Consider the following 20,909-nt stretch of genomic DNA (forward strand, 5'->3'; position numbering starts at 1 on the left):
ACTCAAACAATCATTGCCGAGTGGAGTCCTGGCTACTCCACTTCCAATTCAGCTCCCTGCTAATGTGAAAGGGAACATCTGGGAAAGGAACAGATGATGGCCCAAGTGCTTGGGCCCCTGCACCCAAATAAAGCACTATTACTGCAGAAGGGAAACGTGTACAAGATTCCCAGGTACACATGGGCAGTGCATGGGCAGGTGAGCCAGCTGCTCTACTTACCATCCCCGATGCCAGGGCTGTTCTGGTGTGATTAGCTCAGTAGCTGTTCTCAACAGTTCTTTTCCTTCAATGTGCATCCTTAAGGTCAACGAGTCTGTATACCCAAACCAAGAAGAAACAGGCTTCATTAGTAGATATACCAGTACCTCCGCCCCTCTCCCCTCCCACCAGGACCTCCAAAAGTCCTCCAGGTATATTTGTACCTTTGACAGTGTAAATAATGCGACTCTGAACACGTTGTACAACCAAGGTTTAGCTCCTTTCCAAGGTTAAACTTCCCTCTAGAAGGGGAGAAAAAAAGTAGAAGTAAGGAGCGGAGTGGACTGGAGTGGAGTGGAGTGGATACCAGCATGGAAACGTGTCATCTGTTGGCAATGCCCAAGTTCAGAGCTTCAGCCCTGACTTCAGACAACACAGGGACCTTGACTTTAACCACAACTCTCACTCACCTGGTGAGAAAGTGGAAAACATTACTTTCTACAACTCTGCAGCCATTTGTTAATGTCTGCCTAGTTCAGTGAAAACGAAAAGTATAAGCTGAAGCATTCTGTTGTTTCTATTCAGAAAAGTAAGGTAACCCATGTGCTAAGTCCCATTTTGAGTCAGAAATTGATGGAAGATATTTCTTGAGAATCAATCTTTGTCCCCAAATACAAATTTATATTGGCAAGTTTCAGCTTATCCAGGGCATATGCACGTATACTTACTAAGTCTTGCACCTACATATACACGTATATGTTATATCCTAATGTTTTGTCCAAAGAAAATTTCAGGGATGGATCTTACATTATATCACCCTCAGTCCCATTTAGCCACTTAGGTCCCAACTGTGCGATCCATGCATTAGGCAGCAGCAGACTTGTGGATATAAATGACAGGGTTCCCCTGCGAGTTGCTTAAGTTTGTGTGTGTGTGTGTGTGAGAGAGAGAGAGTGTGTGAGAATGTGTGTGTGTGAAGTTCTCTTGAATTTTCAAACAAAAGATTTAGAATGTAAGAACTAAGAGAGAACTTGCAAATGTGGCCCTCACTTAATGCTTTTAAGATTTATTCATTTATTTGAAATGGAGAAAGAGAGAGAGAGATCTTTCATTTGCTGGTTCACCCCCCTAAAGAGTCAAGACTGGACCTGGTCAAAACCAGGAGCCTGGAAATCCATTCAAGTCTCCCACATGGGTGGCAGGGGTCCAAGTACTTGACCCAGCTTCTGCTGCTTTCCCAGGTACATTAGCAGGAAGCTAGTTTGGAAGCCGAGCAGTTGGGACATGAATCAGCACTCCATTATAGGATACTGGCCTCTGTGCAATAATGCCAGCCTTGTGGACATCACTTTAGAAAGAGTATCTCCTTTTTCTTAAAAGTGTAGCAAAGTAACACAACATAGGTTTTACCATGGAGAGCATTTTAAAGTATACAGTTCAATGGCACTAAATACATTCTCAATGTTGTGCAACTGTCGGTACTATCCAGTCCTAGAACTTTCTTTTTAAAGATTTGTTTTATTTATTTGAAAGTCAGAGTTACAGAGAGAGAAAGGTAGTGACAGAGAGAGAGAGAAAGAATTTTCCATCCAGTGGTTCATTCCCCAAATGGCTGCAATGCCTGGGGCTAGGCCAGATGGAAGCCAGGAGCCAGGAGCTTCTTCCAGGGTGCACTTGGGCCATCATTTGCTTCTTTCCCAGGTACATTAGCAGGGAGCTGGATTGGAAGCAGAGCAGCTGAGACTTGAACCAGTACCTATATGGGATGCCAGCATAGCAAGCAGTGGCTTAACCCACCATCCCACAGTGCCAGCCCTATCAGAACTTTTTCATAACCCCACACAGAAATCCCATATTCCTTCAAACCTCTCCTTTCTGACTGTAACTGACCTCTTCCTCTGATGCTCTCTGTGACCTCTTGCAACTCACAAAACTGTCCCGCCAAGATCAGCAGCTTGTCTGAAGAGCAGTCAATGCTTGAGGGACCAATGGCAAAGAAAATGTTGTGGGGAATGCAGAAAAACAATGAGAAGAGAGAAAAAGAAATATGAGACCATGATGGTGGGAATGACATCCTCTCCCAGTATCCATTCCGGAGCTCTGCAGGGACTGCACCCTGACAAAGACACCCCCAGATTAAGAGCTACATAGTTCTCACAATAGGAGGGATCTACAAGTTCCTCCATGTTTACCCTGAATTCTGGATGACCAAAAAAGGAAAACTCCATTACCTTAGATACGCTTTCTCCCCATCTCCTTTGTGAAATGGTTTCTTCCCTATCAAAATTTGCATGGAAATTTGCATGAAATTTGCACGGGAAGACTTTATGCCCCCAAGCACAAGCTTGGAGTCATTTAACCAGGACCTTAACAGACACAGGCTCAGCAGTGCCTCTGGGCTTGCCATGGTGCCCAATTTAGTCTAGAAAAGCATGCAAACGATCATGTGCTCAGATAAATAACCTGGTAGGTGAACTCAACCAGTCCTTACTAAAACAGTCAGATCAACAAAGTTCATCATCCCCTCCACTGAAATGACACACCCTGAATGTTACATAATCTGCTGCTAAGGAGTCTTAAATAATCAAGACTGTATACAAATTCGTTCAAGTAGTCATTTACTCGCTCATAATTAAACTGACCATCACTGAAAATCGAATCTGAAACATGGAAAACATATTCCATATCATGGTCCCTGCTGCAACCCCACCCCCAACACACACACACACACATACTTGCTTCACAGGGCGCCAATCTTCCTGATGGAATGGGTTTGGGTTTGCTCTTCTATTGCTTTAATCCAAAACTATACATTATCACAAAAGTGTAAAGCTACTATCCTTGCTTCCAAAATATTTGGTCACTCTATACTAGTCAGTATTACAAGGTCTTACAAATGTCTAAGCTTTGGATTGATAGAGCATGCAAGCTTTTATTTAATGACTCTGCTGATGTTAAAGAGGTCTTCGTTTTCTAAACTTTTCTACTCATTGTAATTAAACAAGTAATACATGAGTACATTCTCATTGTAAGAGACTCACTGAGTATAGAAATAGAATAATCTTGGGGCCGGTGCTGTGGCCAGCTTAACCCCCTGGCCTGAAGCACTGGCATCCCATATGGGCGCTGGTTCGAAACCCAGCTGCTCCACTTCCTGCCGAGCTCTCTGCTATGGCATGGGAAAGCAGTAGAACATGGCCCAAGTCCTTGGTCCCCTGCACCCATGTGGGAGACCCAGAAGAAGCTCCTGGCTCCTGGCTTCGGATGGGCACAGCTCCGGCTGTTGCAGCCACCTGGGGAGTGAACCACTGGATGGAAGACCTCTCTCTCTCTCTGCCTCTCCTCTCTCTGTGTAATTCTGACTTTCAAATAAATAAATAAATATTTTTTAAAAAAGAAATAGAATAATCTATAAACACTCTCCTTATAGAGAATTAACACGTTAACATAATTTGGTATGTCTCTTCTCAATGAGTTTTCCATTTTTATCTATATATGTGTAACATACAAATGTGAGGCTTTAAAAATATGTATATAAACAGGATTCAGTTGTTCAATCAACAGATATTCCCTGGGAGCAGCCTCTGTGACAAGCATGTACTGGGTGATGGGAACATGAAAAATCTAGGCAAGAAATTTAGCAAACCTACAGGTAGCATACTATCAGATAATAATAACCAGTGTGATGCAAATAAGTAAGATAATGGGTTACCCTGAGTCAGTAGTGGGTTTGTTTGTCAGTAGTAGCCAGCATCTCTGAGATGAAATTTGAGTTAAGACCATACTAATGGATTTGTTTCATGACTTATTTTTATCACCTAAAATATGAGATCTTTCTATGTCAGTACATAGTGTTCTATCTCGTTCTATTCTGCAGTCATCCACCATTATATATATATATATATATAAACTTTATATAGAGAAAGATTTTATATATATATATAGATTGATAGATCTCAAAAATTTATTTAGCTATTCTTTAATTGCTAGAAAAATACCTTCCTGACTTTAACCTCTCTTTTACAATCCCAGTCTTAAACTGGTCATCAGAAATGCTATTTATCACACAAGAAAAGCACATAGTATAGGTACATGAGTATATCATGCAGTAGGAATGAAACTCACATGACAGACAATGGCAAATTTAAACATATCACAGGAAGTTATTGAGGCCAAAGTGTGTGTGTGTGTGTATACCAGTGTGTGCATGCATTTGTGTATGTTTACAAGTAATAGACATACATAGTTGACACCTAATATGTTATAGTCAGTAATAATAGATGAGCACCACTTGACACATTTTGCAAATGCCTGACTCATCCTCAAACTCTTACAAGAGCAGAATTCATGGTGAATGAAAACAAAAATTATTTTATTTTTAAGTGTTGAAAAATATGTGTGTCTGGGCCAAGTTTCAAGGGGTTCACAGCAACTATAACCTCTTCCAGTCAACTAGCACACCATTTATTGAAAGCTTTTGGGAGCTATTCTATGCTCATATCTCAATTTTATAAGTTGGTGAAGCAGTAGACATTATTTCAAATGAAAAGACCTTTGTGGTTTTTTCCTTATTTGATGGTTTCATGGAGAAGACTATAATACAGCTTTTTTTTTTTAATCTTTGTCCTCAATCTTTTTTTTTAAGATTTACTTATTAGCCGGCGCCGTGGCTCAATAGGCTAATCCTCCACCTTGCGGCGCCGGCACACGGGGTTCTAGTCTCGGTTGGGGCGCCGGATTCTGTCCCGGTTGCCCCTCTTCCAGGCCAGCTCTCTGCTATGGCCAGGGAGTGCAGTGGAGGATGGCCCAGGTGCTTGGGCCCTGCACCCCATGGGAGACCAGGAAAAGCACCTGGCTCCTGGCTCCTGCCAGGATCAGCGCGGTGCGCTGGCTGCAGCGGCGGCCATTGGAGGGTGAACCAGCGGCAAAGGAAGACCTTTCTCTCTCTGTCTCTCTCTCTCACTGTCCACTCTGCCTGTCAAAAAAAAAAAAAAAAAAAAAAAAAGATTTACTTATTTACTTGAGAAGCATAGTTACAGACAAAGGGGGGGAGGGGTTCAGAGAGAGAGAGAAAGAGAGAGAGAGATCTTCCATCTGCTGGTTCACTCCCCCAATGGCTGCAATGGCCAGAGCTGAGCTGATCCAAAGCCAGGAGCCAAGAGCTTCTTCCAGGTCTCCCATATAGGTGCAGGAGCCCAAACACTTGGGCCATCTTCCTCTCTTTTCCCAGACCAGAGCTGAGAGCTGGATTGGAAGTGGAGCAGCTGGGATTTGAACTGGCACCCATATGGGATGCCTGTGCCCCGGGCAGATGCTTAACCCATTGTCCTCAATCTTACCCTTTTCTAAGAGTTCCTCTTCTTTCTCTCACGTCTCATCAGGGATCACACTGCACACTAGACCTCCTGTAAATCACATGTTTATAAACCCTCACAATTCTCTTCCAGCCTAACATGTTATTCTAAAACCACTTTTCATTATGTCTCCAGTGATCCTACACTTCATCAGAGTTTTGTTTTCTCACAGAGGCTTTGCAGGAGATTTGATATTAGGGGGAAAATTCTCAGTGAAGAAGGAAGAAGCCACAAGGTGGTCATCCGGAAACATTGGAAGCATTCATTTTTTTTTCAGTGCCATTGAATAACTCTATCGTTCTTTTTTTAAAAAGCTTTTATTTAATGAGTGCAATTTTCATAGGTACAACTTTAGGAATATAGCAGTTCCCCCCATACCCACCCTCATACCTCCACTCCCAACACACCTCCTACTCCCTCTCCCATCCCATTTTTCATTTTTCATCATCCCAAGATTCATTTTTAATTAACTTTATATACAGAAAACTAAATCTACACTAAGTAAAAATTTCAACAGTTTGTGCATACACACACACACACACACACAAAACATAAAAAGTGCTGAAAAGACAGAATTAAAATGGATGGAATGTCCAACATGGGAAGCAATCCACACAGCAGACTCATAGAATGACAGTTGCTTTAAGGAACACTCTGACCTCAGAATCAGCCCTTAAGGAATTCAGATGTGGCTGAAAAGCCCATGGGAGCAATTCAGGGATGTATCATTCTTTATCTCCCAGTTTCAGCACACTCTGCCATTTCACTAAACTTGGATTTCTCTTTCCCAGATGTAGTTTCCCAAACCTTTGAAGTTTGACTGGATATGGAAAATCTCTTGCTACAGCAAGTCAACCAGACTGTCACTCTAGACTTCCTGGGTCACCTTTAGCCATCTTAAATCTGTAGTTTAGCTTTTCTAGTCCTTCGTTCATACATAACTCTCAACTAATCAACTCCTTTAAGAGTTACCACTCTAAAGATACAATCGTTTGTTCTATCTAGCACTGAATACATGATCACTATCACAATCATCATGACTACCATTTATTGAAAACATATAATGTGCCAACTTAAAGAACCTATCATTTAGTTAGAGAGCCATTATCACAATAGTAACAAACAAGATTCACCTGTTATTCTATTGAACTTTAAAAACAGGTATTATGACTTTGTTATAATCTACAGAAAATGAAAATAAACAACACCTAGTGCTTAACTATGAAAAACTTACACACAACAGGTGCAAAGTCAATTTGCAAATGTGCAATGTGAGTGATATTCCATCAGAGGGATGAGCATTGTGGTACAGCAGGTTAAGCAGCTATTTGAAACACCTGTATCCCTTTTCAGAGTGCCAGTTTGGGTCCCAGCTACTGTGCTCCTGATTCAGTTTCCTGATAATGTATCCTTGAAGGCAGCACATTATAGCTCAAATGCTTGAGCCCCTGCCACCCCTGAGGGAGACCCAGATGAAGTCTTGGGCTCTTGGCTTTGGCCTGGCTCAGCCCTGACTGTGGCAGACATTTGGGGAGTGAACCAGCAGATGGAAAATATCTCTCCTCTCCCTTTCAAGTATGTGAAAATAAACACATTTTTAAATCTCAAATGAACACTTCTAACAGGTGATATGAGGATTTATAGAAATGTCATTTGACTTGGACTTTTTTGGATAAAAAAGGGAGTTGGGGCCGCGCCGCGGCTCAATAGACTAATCCCCCACCTGCGGCACCGGCACCCCGGGTTCTAGTCCCGGTCGGGCGCCAGATTTTGTCCCGGTTGCCCCTCTTCCAGGCCAGCTCTATGCTGTGGCCCAGGAATGCAGTGGAGGATGGCCTAAATCCTTGGGCCCTGCACCCGCATGGGAGACCAGGAGAAGCACCTGGCTCCTGGCTTTGGATCGGCGCGGCATGCCGGCCGCAGTGCGCCAGTGTGGTGGCCATTTGGGAGGTGAACCAATGGAAGGAAGACCTTTCTCTCTGTCTTTCTATCTCTCTCTCACTATCTAACTAACTCTGCCTGCCAAAAAAGGGAGTTGGGATGATGACAATTAGTTTGGCCAAATTGGAGCAACAGAATGTTCTCTAAATCAGAAGCGCAAATGTTAAACTGCACAACAAAACAGGAGTCATTTTTCAGATTAGCAGATAATTTAAGAAAGCAAAAGTTCATTGTGTGTGTATGTGTATGTGTGTGTGTGTGCGCGCGCAAGAAATAAGGAGCAATACCTGTTCATTTAATTAAATGCGTGATTCCAGAAGCACAACAGTTGTTTTTAAAGATAGATGTATTCATTTATTTGAAAGACAGAGAGAGAGAGAGAGAGAGAGGTCTTCCATCTACTGGTTCACTCCCCCAAATGGCCACAACAGCCTGGGCTGGGCCAGGCAGAAAGCAGGAGCCAGTATGAATGCAGGAGCCCAAGCACTTGGGCCATCTTCTGCTGCTTTCCCAGGCACATTAGCAGGGAGCTGGATCAGAAGTGGAGCAGCTGGCATACAAACCAGCGCCCATATGGGATGCCAGCCTCAAAGGCAATGGCTTACCTCACTATGCTGCAATGCCAGTCAGTACAGTTTTATTTACTCAACAATGAGTTGGATTAAAATGACAAGATTGCTCTTCATCGACAGGTGTAATGAGAAGAGACAGTTATTTACAATGTCCTGCAAAAATAGTAAAAGGGGTGAGCTCATTTGAATTTTAGGCCACACCCCCTGTATAAATAAATAAACTAACATGATCACAAACTGATCCATGGCCTCCATTAGCAACCAGCACAATCGGTCATTCAAGGCTTTACACTGAGTTTCATCATCAAATACCTTAGAGAGGTATTACAGGCTTCCGCAAAATCCACCCAGGGTACAGTTTTTTTGTTTTTTTTTTTTTTTTTTGTCCCTTTGGAGCTAATGTTTTAGAAACCTCTGAAACCTAGTTTGCAAACTGGGGCTTTTTAGGCCGCAAGTTGAGAAAACCAGTCGACATGATTTTAGAGGTTCTTCCCAGTGCAGGACTTCAGTCAATGCCGCCATGGAGACAGTCTGCTTTAATGACCAGCTCAGCTTCAGAATACTCAGCTCACCCCTCCTGGATCACCCACTTCCCACTTTCCATTGTCTTGATGTGTCTGGTCACTTCCTCTGTTCCTGAAGGTCACGGGTCTGTGGGTCCAGAGCCCACAGAGGAATGGACAGATAAGGAAGCCAACAGTTTCATGGCAAATCGGGACGTGCCAGAGGAGGACCATGAACAGAGTGACACAGGATGAACAGAGAAGGGATCCGAGCGTCGCAAGATGCTTTCCAGAGCAGCCAACACTGAGCTGAATAGTGAAGAACAAGCACCTGTTAACCAAGAGCCACAGAAACAACAGGGGCAAAGTCACTGAGACTTGGCAGGAACTGGAACTAGATCAGCATGGCTCATACCCAAGCAAAGTTAAGTCTGTAATAGCCCCAGAAGCCAGGAAGACAAGCATGGTCTAGGTTACAAAGGTTCTTGTTTAATCCAAATATCAAAGCTGATCCCCATGCCTATCCTCTAAGGCAGAGTGTGTCTAATCTATTTATGATGGGATTTTTTAATTGACCCTCACAGTAAATTTATATAAATTGATTTGACTGTTAGCATTTAAAAATCATGAGCTTTAATGCTATAGAAACATTTAGATTTTTGACTTCCCTTTAATTTAAACTTAGAAGACAGCACTGAGATTCCCACTAGTTGGAGCCAAGAAGTACATGGCAGATGAGCCTCCCATGCTCCGTAGACACAATCCCTCTCCCTCCATCTCATCCCCAACTCATTTATGTTACCTGCTTGCACCTTGCAGCTGTCTACATTGGCAAGATCTGCTCTATGCCCTGTTGGTCCAATCAGATACAACTACCTATAGTAAAGAGAAATAATAGGAGCTTCTACATGAGTTGTCATGATTTCAGTGGTTAAACAATCTGTATTTAGTATCAGAAGCCATGGAAACACATAAACAGGCCTATGGAAATGACTTAAGCTAGCCCTCTAGAAGCAAATAGGTCTGCAATTAAATTATCTCAGCAATACAGTGTAGCACCATGTTTATAAGTGAGTTCTATGTGTTAGTTCTAATGACAGACAGCTAAAGAGGAAACAGAAAATTCAGATACAGCAACCTTTCAAATAACCCATTATGTTTTTGTATCACAAAAAAATTACAACATCCCCAGGAATAAATCTAATTAAAGAAAGGCCAAATATTTAAAGAGAAAAGCATGAAAGTATTTAATGACATAAAAGAATACCTAAATAACTCAGACACTTGGTACACTTAGTTGAAAATATTTATTATTATGTGATACCCTACTAACATTTTTGTGGGTCAAAATATTAACAATTTTATATGCTTCAAAAGTAAATGTGATAATTTTCCCCAAATTAGTGTATAAATTCAGTAGAATTCTAGTGAACATTGCAAGCGTATTTTTTTACAGAATTTAACAGCTAATTCTGAAATTCCTACTGAAGTATAAAGAGCAAAGAACAGTCAAGATCACTGTGAGAAGAAGGTATTAGACCATACTAGATAGCAAATGTATTATCAAGCAGTCAAAATATGAACCTTTTGGTACAAGGATAGACAAAGAACTACGTTACTGTTAAGAAATAGAGAATTAGAAATCGTAGCACAAATGTATGGAAACTTAGTATCTGGTTGAACTGGCATCACAACTCGGGGGAAAAATAGATTTGGTAAATGATGCTGAGATCACTGGCTATTTATATGGTAACATTTAGATCTGTACCTCAAACCATACACATAGCCTTCCCCAAAGAAAAATCCATACAGATTACACATCTAAATAAGAAAAAAGTGAACTCTAAATCTTTTAAACAGATTTTATGAAGTATACTAAAGGAATTCTTTATGCCATCAGTGTAGGAGAAGATTTTTTTCAACAAGAAACAAAAACCACAAACTATAATACAAAGTATAGGAGTACCCTTTTGGAACACAGTTGACGCTGCACCCTATATCAGAGTGCCTGAGTTCAATTCCTGCCGCTGTTCCTGTCCAGCTTCCTGCTGATGCACACCCTGGAAGGCAGAGGTGGTAGTTCAAGTGCTTGGGTCCCTGCCTCCCATAGGGGAGATCTGGGCTGAGTTTCTGCCTCCTGGATTTTGCTTGGTCCAACTCCAGCTGTTGTGGACGTTTCAGAAGTGAACCAGCCGATGGGAAATACTTAGCTATCTCTGTCTTTCAGGTAATTTACAGAAATAAACTTTTAACAATATCCAGAAAAAAAATTTCCTCTGTACTCAACATGTGCAGATTTTTTAAAAAACAAGAAAACATTGGCCGGCGCCGCAGCTCAACACGCTAACCTCCGCCGCCGTGCCGCAGGCGCCCGCACCCTGGGTTCTGGTCCCGGTCGGGGCGCTGGATTCTGTCCTGGTTGCCCCTCTTCCAGGCCAGCTCTCTGCTGTGGCCCGGGAGTGCAGTGGAGGATGGCCCAAATCCTTGGGCCCTGCACCTGCATGAGAGACCAGAAGAAGCACCTGGCTCCGGGCTTCGGATCATCGTGGTGCGCCGGCCGCAGCAGCCATTGGGGGTTGAACCAACGGAAAAGGAAGACCTTTCTCTCTCTCTCTCACTGTCTATTCTGCCTGTAAAAAAAAAAAAATATTGATACCTTTTACATCAAAAATGCTTAAGATTTTGTATTTTAAAAATTCACCATAAATAAATAGAACAAGAGGTGTGCAACCTAATTAACTAACAAAGGATTAGCATCCAAAACATACAAAGTTCCCTAACATCACTGAGGAGAAGACAAATAGGCCAATGAAAAAATGAGCAAAAGATATAAACAGGTAAGTCACAAAAGAAGAAGCCTGAATGGTTAATTAAAATTTTCTACCTGACTAGTAATCAGAGAAATGTGGGTTAAAACCACAGCAAGATACCGCTCTACACCCATCATTTCAGTATACTTTCATAAAGTATGATAATATCAAGTGCTGGTAAATACACAAGGAAAGAGAAGCTCTTACTCATTCCTGATTAAATCGTAAATTAATCTACTTTGGGAGACACTTGTATAATACTTGGTGGAGTTAAAAATGGATGTGCCCTCCAATCCCACACCAGAAGACATGCTCATAGCAATATACACAAAACTTTGTCAAGTGCTCACTCAAGCATCCTGTTCAAAGCAAAATAATGAAAATTCTAACTATCCTACAGTAGCTGAGTAGATTTGGTTTTGGATCTGTGTCTTTTTATACAGTAGAATATTATGCATTAGTTTAAAACATATGCTTCAACAAGGAAAAACATAGACATTGTTGCATGAAAAAAAAAGTTGAAAAGGCATACATACCATATGAGCATGTTCATTTATAGTTATTCAACAGACAAAACAAGATTGTATGTTGTTTGTGCATATAAAACCATGCATGAGAGTGATACCAACATCAGGATAGCAGTCCCCCTGGAGAGAGTGAGGGAAGGGATAAAGTATCTAGAAACTTTATTTCATGTAGAAGAAGGAGGAAAAGGAATCTGTAGCAAATGCAGCAAAATGTTGACACACATTTTGTCAATGGTAGGCACATGGGCTACATTTGTTCTACACCTTAAAAAGTGTTTCCATTAACTACAATAAAAATTCAAATTAAACTCAAATAGACCCCTTTTAAGATGGTGTGCTCAACAGGACAGACAGAACCTGTGCCAAAGATCTGGAGTCATCAAGTGATACCAGTAGGTCAAGGTTTAGACGAGAAATTGCAGGAGACAATTACAAATTAAGCAAATTAAGTATGAGAAGACTCGAGGTACAGAGAAAATAATAAGGGAGTAATGTCCATTTTCTAAAAAGATTTATTTATTTATTTATTTATTTATTTATTTATTTGAAAGGCAGTTTGAGAAAGAGGGGGAGGGAGAGGCAGAGGAAGAGATATTCCTTCTGCTGGTTCACTCCCTAAATGGCCACAACGGCCAGGGCTGGGCCTGGCCAAAGCCAGGAGCCCAGAGCTTCTTCCAGGTCTCCCATGTGGGTGCAGGGGCCCAAGGACTTGGATCACCTTCCACTGCTTTCCCAGGTGCATTAGTAGGGAGCTGGATCAGAAGTGGAGCAGCTGGGACTCGAACTGTTGCCTATAGTCCATTTTTTTTTTTTTATGTATATAAAGGAGTTAAGGAGCAAACGGAGAGGATGAGAAAGTGCCCAGTGAGGATGGCGAGTGCCCTGTCTGCCTGTGACGCACCATTGTCTTTGTGCCATTTGTCCAAGTCCATTGTGCAGGCAAATCAGACACAAGAGTTTTGCCCACTGGTTTCGCTCCTACCCCATCCTTGTCCAGCACGGGATGGAAGGAAGAGCCTGGGCCGGATGCTGTTAGCTCATCCGCATCCTTGGGTCCATCCTCTCCCCTTTCGCCGTTGCACGGAAGTAAACTCCTTCAGTGCAATCCAAATCCTCTGGCTGCATTTGTTCATGGTGTGAGCCTGAAGCTGGGGTTTGATCTGCCCTTGGCTGCGGTTCAGATCTCCTGCAGAAGAGCAGTTGTGGGTAGCAAGATGACTGTTGTACTTGATACTGTCAACTCTCACCGCTGTGTCCAATCATACTTCTACTTTCTGTGTTGCCACTTAGACCATATCTTTCACTTTTCAAGGCTTCCAAGCTTTCTTTTAAATTATCTCAAAACTGACCCTCAGAGCAATACCATAAAATAGATAATGAAGCCATTACTTTCATGGTACAGATAGGGAAAGAGCCCCCAGGAGGATAAATGATTTATATGAGGTTACAGGGTAAGGCTCCCATTTTTTCCTATATTCTGGACTTAAAATCTTGGGCCAACTTTGGATTCATGTCTCTGAATTCCTGAAGCCAGTGAGGCACAGATCCCTGTGGATTGTTTCTGCAGAGTGTCTGCTTCCATTTCTTCCTCTCCACTTCCTTTCCCACCATCCAGGCTGGAGGACTTGTCAGTCCCCGGCTGAACTGCAGCTGCTGGGAGCTGGACTTGCACGTGCCGGTCTGCTCGGCTCGGTCTGTCCTGCATTCTCCTCCTAGACTAAACTTCCTGAAACAGCCCCTTCATTGTGTCACTTCCCTGCTCGAAACCTTTCTGGACTCTCTTTCCTTCCACACCGAAGCGGATCTCCTCAACCGAGAGTGCAAAGCTCTCTGTAAGCTGAGCTCACTTATTCCAGTCATCTGCTCAGAGTAGGTGCTTTGGAAATGGAGGGCTGGCCCCACATGGGAGTGCAGGGCTGGCACACATGTGGGGGCGCAGGGCTGGCACCCACGTGGGAGTTCAGGGCTGGCACACATGTTGGGGTGCAGGGCTGGCACCCACGTGGGAGTGCAGGGCTGCCACCCACGTGGGAATGCAGGGCTGGAACCCACGTGGGGGTGCAGGGCTGGCACACACCTCCTCCTCAGAGCTTTCCTAACCCTGAAAGGCCTCCTCACATTCCAGAACCCATGGCCCTCTTAACCTCCTTTATTTTCTTCATAGACTTTATTGCTACCCGAAGTCACGTTATTTGTTTGTCATTCTGTAAAAGCAGAAGTTAAGTCCTTGGCGGGCAAGATTTTATTTGCTTTGCTGATTATTCTCTCACTAGTATCTACAGTTCGTATATAATACATAGTGGGAGGTCAACCTATTTTTCACATAAATGAATGAACTATAAAAAAGAAATCCACTTAAAAATAACTAAAGGACCATCTAAGAAGCGAGATTGTAGGTGTTTGGGTTTATCATTTTTAAAACATTTTATCTTTTATACTTTCAATTATTATTCAATTTTTATATTGAGTATATCTTTAATAATCAGAGAAAATGAAAACTATTTAACTAAAAAAATAGCCAACCAAGTGGTCTGGCCTATTTTATCAGCGTTCCTCAACAAGTGCTCAATGCATGTTCATTTCAACATTAAGCATTCCTTACTCATCTCCTTCCTTGCCCAGACTTTGCACTTAACTGAGTATGCTATGCTACATTTATTCATTCTCGATCATTAAACGTTTTGTTGGATGTGTATGTGTGTGTATGTGTGTGTGTGTGTCTGAGACAGAGTGTATATGTGTGCATTTGATATACATTAATTTTCCCTCCTCAGCAGATACCACATCCCAGCCCTCCGCACAAAGTCTCTAATGCAGACTGGAGACCTAGTAAATACTCAATAAATACTTGTTGACAGTAGCAGGTGTGTAAGCTCCTAGGTGTTGAAATCTTTCAGGGATCTGGAAACTCCTGGGGCTCCTTCCCTAACCCGTGCCTTATAGTAGTACGTTAAGTCCATGCTTGCTTTTACTATGTGTCATGCACCTGCCGCTCATGTTCTCCTGCATCGGGTAGGAGATGTTTCATTTTTATCCTAACACGAGGAAACCAGAGCTTAGAAAGGTTAGGTGACTTGCCCAAAGTGACAGATCCTGACGTGGTAAGTAAGGAATGGATTCAAAGCCAGCCCATGCTCTTTACAACTCTGCCACATGGTTGCACCAAACAACATGACAAACGAAACACGGCTGCCTCTGACTCATGGGCCATAAACGGCTTGCAGTCCAGATGCAGCCCTCGGTGAAGCGACTTAGCCACGTGGACTCTCAGGGTCCTGGTGTGTAAGAGGGAGACAGGGTGGGGTTCTGAATGCTGAGGTAGGAATGGTGAGGTTGTGGGCAGGGCAAGTGCTGGTTCTCACCTGCTGGATGTGTGCCGTGCTTGAGGCTGGCTCTGGCCGCTCCCCACACTTGGCAGACCTGCATCTCCAAAGCTGGAGGTCCCAGCTCTGCCGGGTGGTGAAGGTGTTAGCAGAAAGCCTGGACAGAGGGCAAACAAACAATGCAGCCCTGGCCCAGCTTACCCGGAGTGGAGCTCGGATTTCCTTGTCTGAATGCATAATGATAGGAAGAAGGTTGTGTTACAGAAGGAGCTGTCTTTGTTTGTCATCCAGGCCCACTAATCTAAACATCTCTCACTCCTCAGGCATTATTTTAGGACCAGGAAGCAGCACGCTGTTTATTGAAAGAGTCACTCCAGAGGATGAGGGCGTCTACCAATGTAGGGCCAGCAACCAGAAGGGCTCCGTGGAAAGTTCGGCATACCTCACCGTGGAAGGTAAACAGCCGCCGAGCAGAGCAACAAGAAACTGCTCAGACACCTATTTCCCTGTTTGTTTAACTTCCTACCTCCCGGTCTCCTGCTGCCCGCTCCAGCCTGTTCCTCTCCCTGACCTCTTCCTCCCCCTCTCCCTGTCCCTCTGGGAGGCAGCTGTCTGGTTCTGTCTGGCAAGACAGCAGGTGAAGCCACCAGTGGGCTGGCCATCCTGAGCCTGTGAGCCGAACACAGCCTCGGATGGAGCAGTAGCTCCTGCTCACAGGGTGGATGCACCAACCCACGCAGAAGGGCCAGGGCCCTCTGCCCCTGACAGCAGCAGGGCCACGACCTGAGTTATCAAGGCCAGATCCAGAGAGGGTCGTACCCCCAAATCAGCCAGGCTGTAGGGTGGCAGGGAGGGGGAGACGGGGAAGATGGGCAGAGGACCCTACAGCACTTAAATGTGTTCCTTGTTTTCCCTTTTCTGATTCCCAGAGGTAGGTAGGTGTGTGCTGCTCTCCCCGTATGTTTCCGTAAGCTAGGAATTAACATGACGTTGTCTGCAAAGTATTATCAAAGAGGGAACAACACATAATAAACAGACCACATTTAAGAAAAATATTCCAAATGCTTCCTCTTTATAGGCCTCCGTTTGTTGAGCAGGAAAATACAAGGAAGCCTAGTCCAGCTCTGCCAATGGACATGTAGCTTCTGTTCAGTTCCGGGGGTGGGAAACAGCCGGCCCACGGGCCATATAAGGCCTGCAAAAGCATTTGCTCTGGTCCTGCCAAGGCAACCCCAGGTGGGACTCAAAATTTACTAAATCTGTAGCAGGCTCATTTTAAAGTTGATAATTTTGCATGTCCTACTAATGATGTTATAAATGCCCAAATGGCCCTGGGCACAAAAAAAGGCTCCCCACCACTGTACCTGAATTTCAATTTTCCAGTGCTAGTAATCATCCAAGACTGAAAACTTCCAACTCCATATAATAGCACGTTGATGCTTCTCATGTGAGTATCTATGGGCTACTGAGGTTTGACACGAAGAGCTGGAGCTTGTTCAGCCACCTGTCTCAGCATACGCAAGTCTTTCTAGCAAAAGAAATAGGAAGAAAGCAACATAGTTGAGTTCTCTCGTCTTGGGAACTTGTGCTCCTTAGAGACTGTAACTCTGAGAATTCGGCCTCCTTTAAGACAGAATAGCATCCTCACTCTTTTACAGGGAAATGGTTTTACTTTGTTACAATGTTCATTTTTGTCTGTTTGAAAGGCAGAGTAGGGAAGAAAGAGAGGGAGGAAGAGAGAGATCAATCTTCCGTCCACTGGTTCACTTCCCAGATGGCTACAACAGCCAGATCTGGGCCAGGCCAAAACCAGGAACAACTCCACCCAGGACTCCCACATAGGTGGCAGGAACCCAGACACTTAGGCCATCATCCCCTGCTGCCCAGGGTGTGCATTAGCAGGGAGCTGAATTGGATGCTAAGGAGCCAGCGCTTGTACAGCCACTCCAATATGGGATGCAAGTGTCTCAAGCAGTGGTTTAACCCACTATGCTACAGTGCCAGCCCCATGGGAGATGATTTTAGAGAAACTCCTGGAAATCTGAGACTACTACAAATTGGTTCTTTCAGAAAAAGTAAAAGAGTAGCATTTCTGTTTGTCTCCCAAATAATCCTTATTTCAAAATAGTGTTTGAATTCTTCTGTGTGTACACAGAGGAAACAATTAAGTGAGCCTCTCTCCTCATCACCCCCTTTCTACAAAGGATTCCTGATTTTTTTTTTTTTTTTTTTGGACAGGCAGAGTGGACAGTGAGAGAGAGAGAGAGACAGAGAGAAAGGTCAGCACCACGCCGATCCGAAGCCAGGAGCCAGGCGCCTCTCCTGGTCTCCCATGTGAGTGCAGGGCCCAAGGACTTGGGCCATCCTCCACTGCACTCCTGGGCCACAGCAGAGAGCTGGATAGGAAGAGGAGCAACCGGGACAGAATCCTGGTTGCTAGCCCCGACCGGGACTAGAACCCGATGTGCCATCGCTGCAGGCGGAGGATTAGCTTATTGAGCCGCGGCGCTGGCTGATTCCTGATTTAAAAAAAAAAAAAGATTTTATTTATTTATTTGAGAGGTGGAGTTACAGACAGTGACAGGGAGAGGCAGAGAGAAAGGTCTTCCATCCTCTGGTTCACTCCCCAAATGTCTGCAACAGCCAGAGCTGTGCTGATCCAACGCCAGGAGCCAGGATCTTCTTCCGGGTCTCCCATGCGAGTGCAGGGCCCAAGCACTTGGGCCATTTTCTGTTGCTTTCTTAGGCATGTTAGCAGGAAGCAGGATCAGAAGTGGAGTAGCTGAGACTGGAACAGGCTCCCATGTGGGATGCTGGTACTGCAGGCGAAGGCTTAGCCCACTATGCCACAGCACCGGCCCTACTGATCTATCTTTTAACAAGGACTTTGGATGTGGTCCTTAGGGTGTGGCTGCATCAAGCCAGGGAGTAGAGAGCAAGGAGGCATTCTTCATCCTCAGATCAAGGAGTATTTTCTGGTGCAGGCATTGTGGCGTAGCAGGTTAAATGGTGCTTGGGATGCCTGCATCCCGCACGGCAGCACCTGTTCTCATCTCAGCTCCTCCTCCCGTGATCCCATCTCCCTGTTCACATGCCTGAGAAGTAGAAGATAATGGCCCTTAGTACTTGCATCCTTACCACTCACGTGGGAGACCAGGATGGAGCTCCTGGCTCCTGAATTCAGCTTGGCCTAGCTCTGACTGCTGTGGCCATTTGGGGAGTGAACCAGCAGGTGGACTCTCCTCTCCTCTCCTCTCCTCTCCTCTCCTCTCCTCTCCTCTCCTCTCCTCTCCTCTCCTCTCCTCTCCTCTCTTCTTTCTCTCTTCTTTCTCTCTCCTTTCCCTCTCCATCATTCTGCCTTTCAAGTAAATAAATAAATCTTTTAAAAAAATAAAAGGCATTTCCTTCATAGCCTTGCAATAACCACATAAGAAACCTATAGCAATTAGGAACCTCTAGCAAGGTCTAACATGAGTGACCTCATTACAAGGTCAGGTCACAGCCATCCTAGATGCAAACTGGACCCCTTTCTTGGACTCCCCCACTCCCCCATCCCTGGCTGCCTCCGCTGGCCTTAGAAGAGAACATGGGTCAGCCACTGCTGACTGCTTAGGTGCTCTGGTGTGAAACAGATATGTTTGTGCAGAGAGGCCCTCCTTTCCCACCAGGCTGATCTGGCTTCCTCGGGAGCCCCCCGGCTTCAATTGCGCTTTAGGACATCTGTGTGTGCCTTCCGCCTACCGGTCTTGACCATCGCCCTCCTGTCTGCTCTGAGTCTGCTTTCCAGGATGCCTGAGGTTCTCCTTGCACTGCCCGGGGCCAGAGCAGTGGCACTGGGGAGGGTCCTGGACTGGATTCCAATGCAGGGCTCTGGCCATTGTTCATGATGTGACCACAGCCTGGGATGTCTTCTGTCCAGGCTCCATCCCCTATTCCAAACAAGCCTCCCCCTCACGGCCAGCCTCCAGATGAGCTGCCAAGTCACGTACTCACTTGCTGCCTGGCTCTCTCACATGCTGATTTCAGGATCATCAGTCAGAACTGATTTTCTTCTGCCTTTTGTCATGTCAGCATCAATGTGCTTCTCTTCCCTGCTGAGCTGCAAACTTTTTGAGGCAGGAACTGTCTGCTGTATCTTGGTACTCCACAGCATGCCCACGAAGCACATGTAGTTAGTACTGTAACTGCAGGCTCTGTGCAAGCTTAATTTTATGAGAATCCTAAGTAAATACACATAGTCATTATCCTCAGTGTACGGATGGGCAAATGGAGACCCAAGGACATTGAATACCATGCCCAGAGTCTCACAATGAACACACAGTGAGGCTGAGACTTGAGTCCACATCAGAGTGAATATTGGAGTAGCCCCACCTCTGCTCTTGCTGAAGTGCTATTGGCAAGGTCTGATGATAAATCAGTCTTTTGAAGTCTTTCTCTTATCCTGCTGTTTTGGTTTTCTCTCTCCATGCCTCTACACTTCCTGTGGGGACTCCTTTTCCCACTAAGTGGTTTACTGTTCTGAAAAGTCGATCAATGTCCAGGCTACTGCCTCACGGATCATTTCTGAAAGTGTCTGTCAGCCTGAATCAGTTGCTCCGGAGGAAGGGAAGAGTGTTCCCCCAGGGGCGGATGTTCTGACCCTTACCCTTCCTGGCCTCCTCTCTCAACCTCCCAGCTGGCCTGTCTACTTCTCCCCTTGCCCTCCTCCAACTCACCCCCCAAACTAGAGGAATTTTGTTCACCATCTAAGCTTAGGATGTGTGTCTCCCCAGCTTGAAATCTTGCACTAGCTCCTGGTGGCCTAATATGTACCTCCAGCCTCCTCCACCCCCTCCCCACCAGCCCAAGGCCTCCTGAACACATCGGGCTCCTCATGGCCTCTCTGCCTTGGCCGTCTCTCCCTGGTGTCCGGCCAGTTCCATCCCAACTCGTTCTCTTCCTGGGCATTCCCACTGATCCTTCAAGACTCACTCTTGCTCTCCCATCACTCTCCTTTTTGTCTGTTGGTTATTTCTATTATTTTTGTAAAGATTTACTTATTTAAAAGGCAGAATTACAGAGAGAGAAAGAGAGAGAGAGAGAGAGAGAGAGAGAGAGAGAGAGAGATCTTCCATTTGCTCGTCTACTCCCCCAAAATGCCATAATGGCAGGAGCTGGGCAAGCCAAAGTCAGGAGCCTGGAGCTCCCTCTGGTTTCCCACGTGAGTGCAGGGGCCCAAACACTTGGGTCATCTTCAGCTGCTTTTCCAGGCCCTTAGCAGGGAGCTGTATTGGAAGTGAAGCAGCCGGGTCTTGAACTGGTGGTGCCCATGTGGGATGCCAGTGTTGCAGGTGGTGGCTTAACCTGATCCACCACACCAGCCCCTGGTCCCTGTTCTTATACCTGGCCTCCCATAGCACTGATTTCCGTTGTTCACCGTTCGTTTTTCTATCCCAGAGTGCTCCATCAACAGTTGTTAGGTTGACCTATTTAGAAAACCACTATTTAATGTCAGAAAAAGAAAACGCACTACTACATTGTGTAGGGTGATAGAGATAAGCCACATCCAAGTAGTTAACAACTTATTTATTTGCTTGGGTCCCTGCAGGATATGGGGATGAAGGCTAGGATCAGTAACCTCAGTGTGCTTTGAAAACCCAACTGAGAGAAGATTCATGTTTACGAGCCTTCAAAATTGTCT

The 20,909-nt window shown here is 44.7% G+C and overlaps 1 protein-coding gene across 2 annotated transcripts in view; it reads left to right on the forward strand.

Annotated features, from left to right (window-relative positions):
* FLT1 (fms related receptor tyrosine kinase 1) overlaps positions 1-20,909 on the forward strand; it is a 198,505-nt gene that overhangs the window by 126,296 nt on the left and 51,300 nt on the right. For both annotated transcript variants that reach the window (XM_089304276.1, XM_089304275.1), the window contains exon 16: positions 15,553-15,684. In XM_089304276.1, coding sequence (XP_089160402.1) covers positions 15,553-15,684 — 132 coding nt within the window. The remainder of the gene's footprint in view (positions 1-15,552; positions 15,685-20,909) is intronic.

Source organism: Oryctolagus cuniculus, chromosome 9 (genome assembly GCF_051225735.1).
Source record: "Oryctolagus cuniculus isolate XC-2025 breed Fujian yellow rabbit chromosome 9, ASM5122573v1, whole genome shotgun sequence".
Taxonomy (NCBI): domain Eukaryota; kingdom Metazoa; phylum Chordata; class Mammalia; order Lagomorpha; family Leporidae; genus Oryctolagus; species Oryctolagus cuniculus.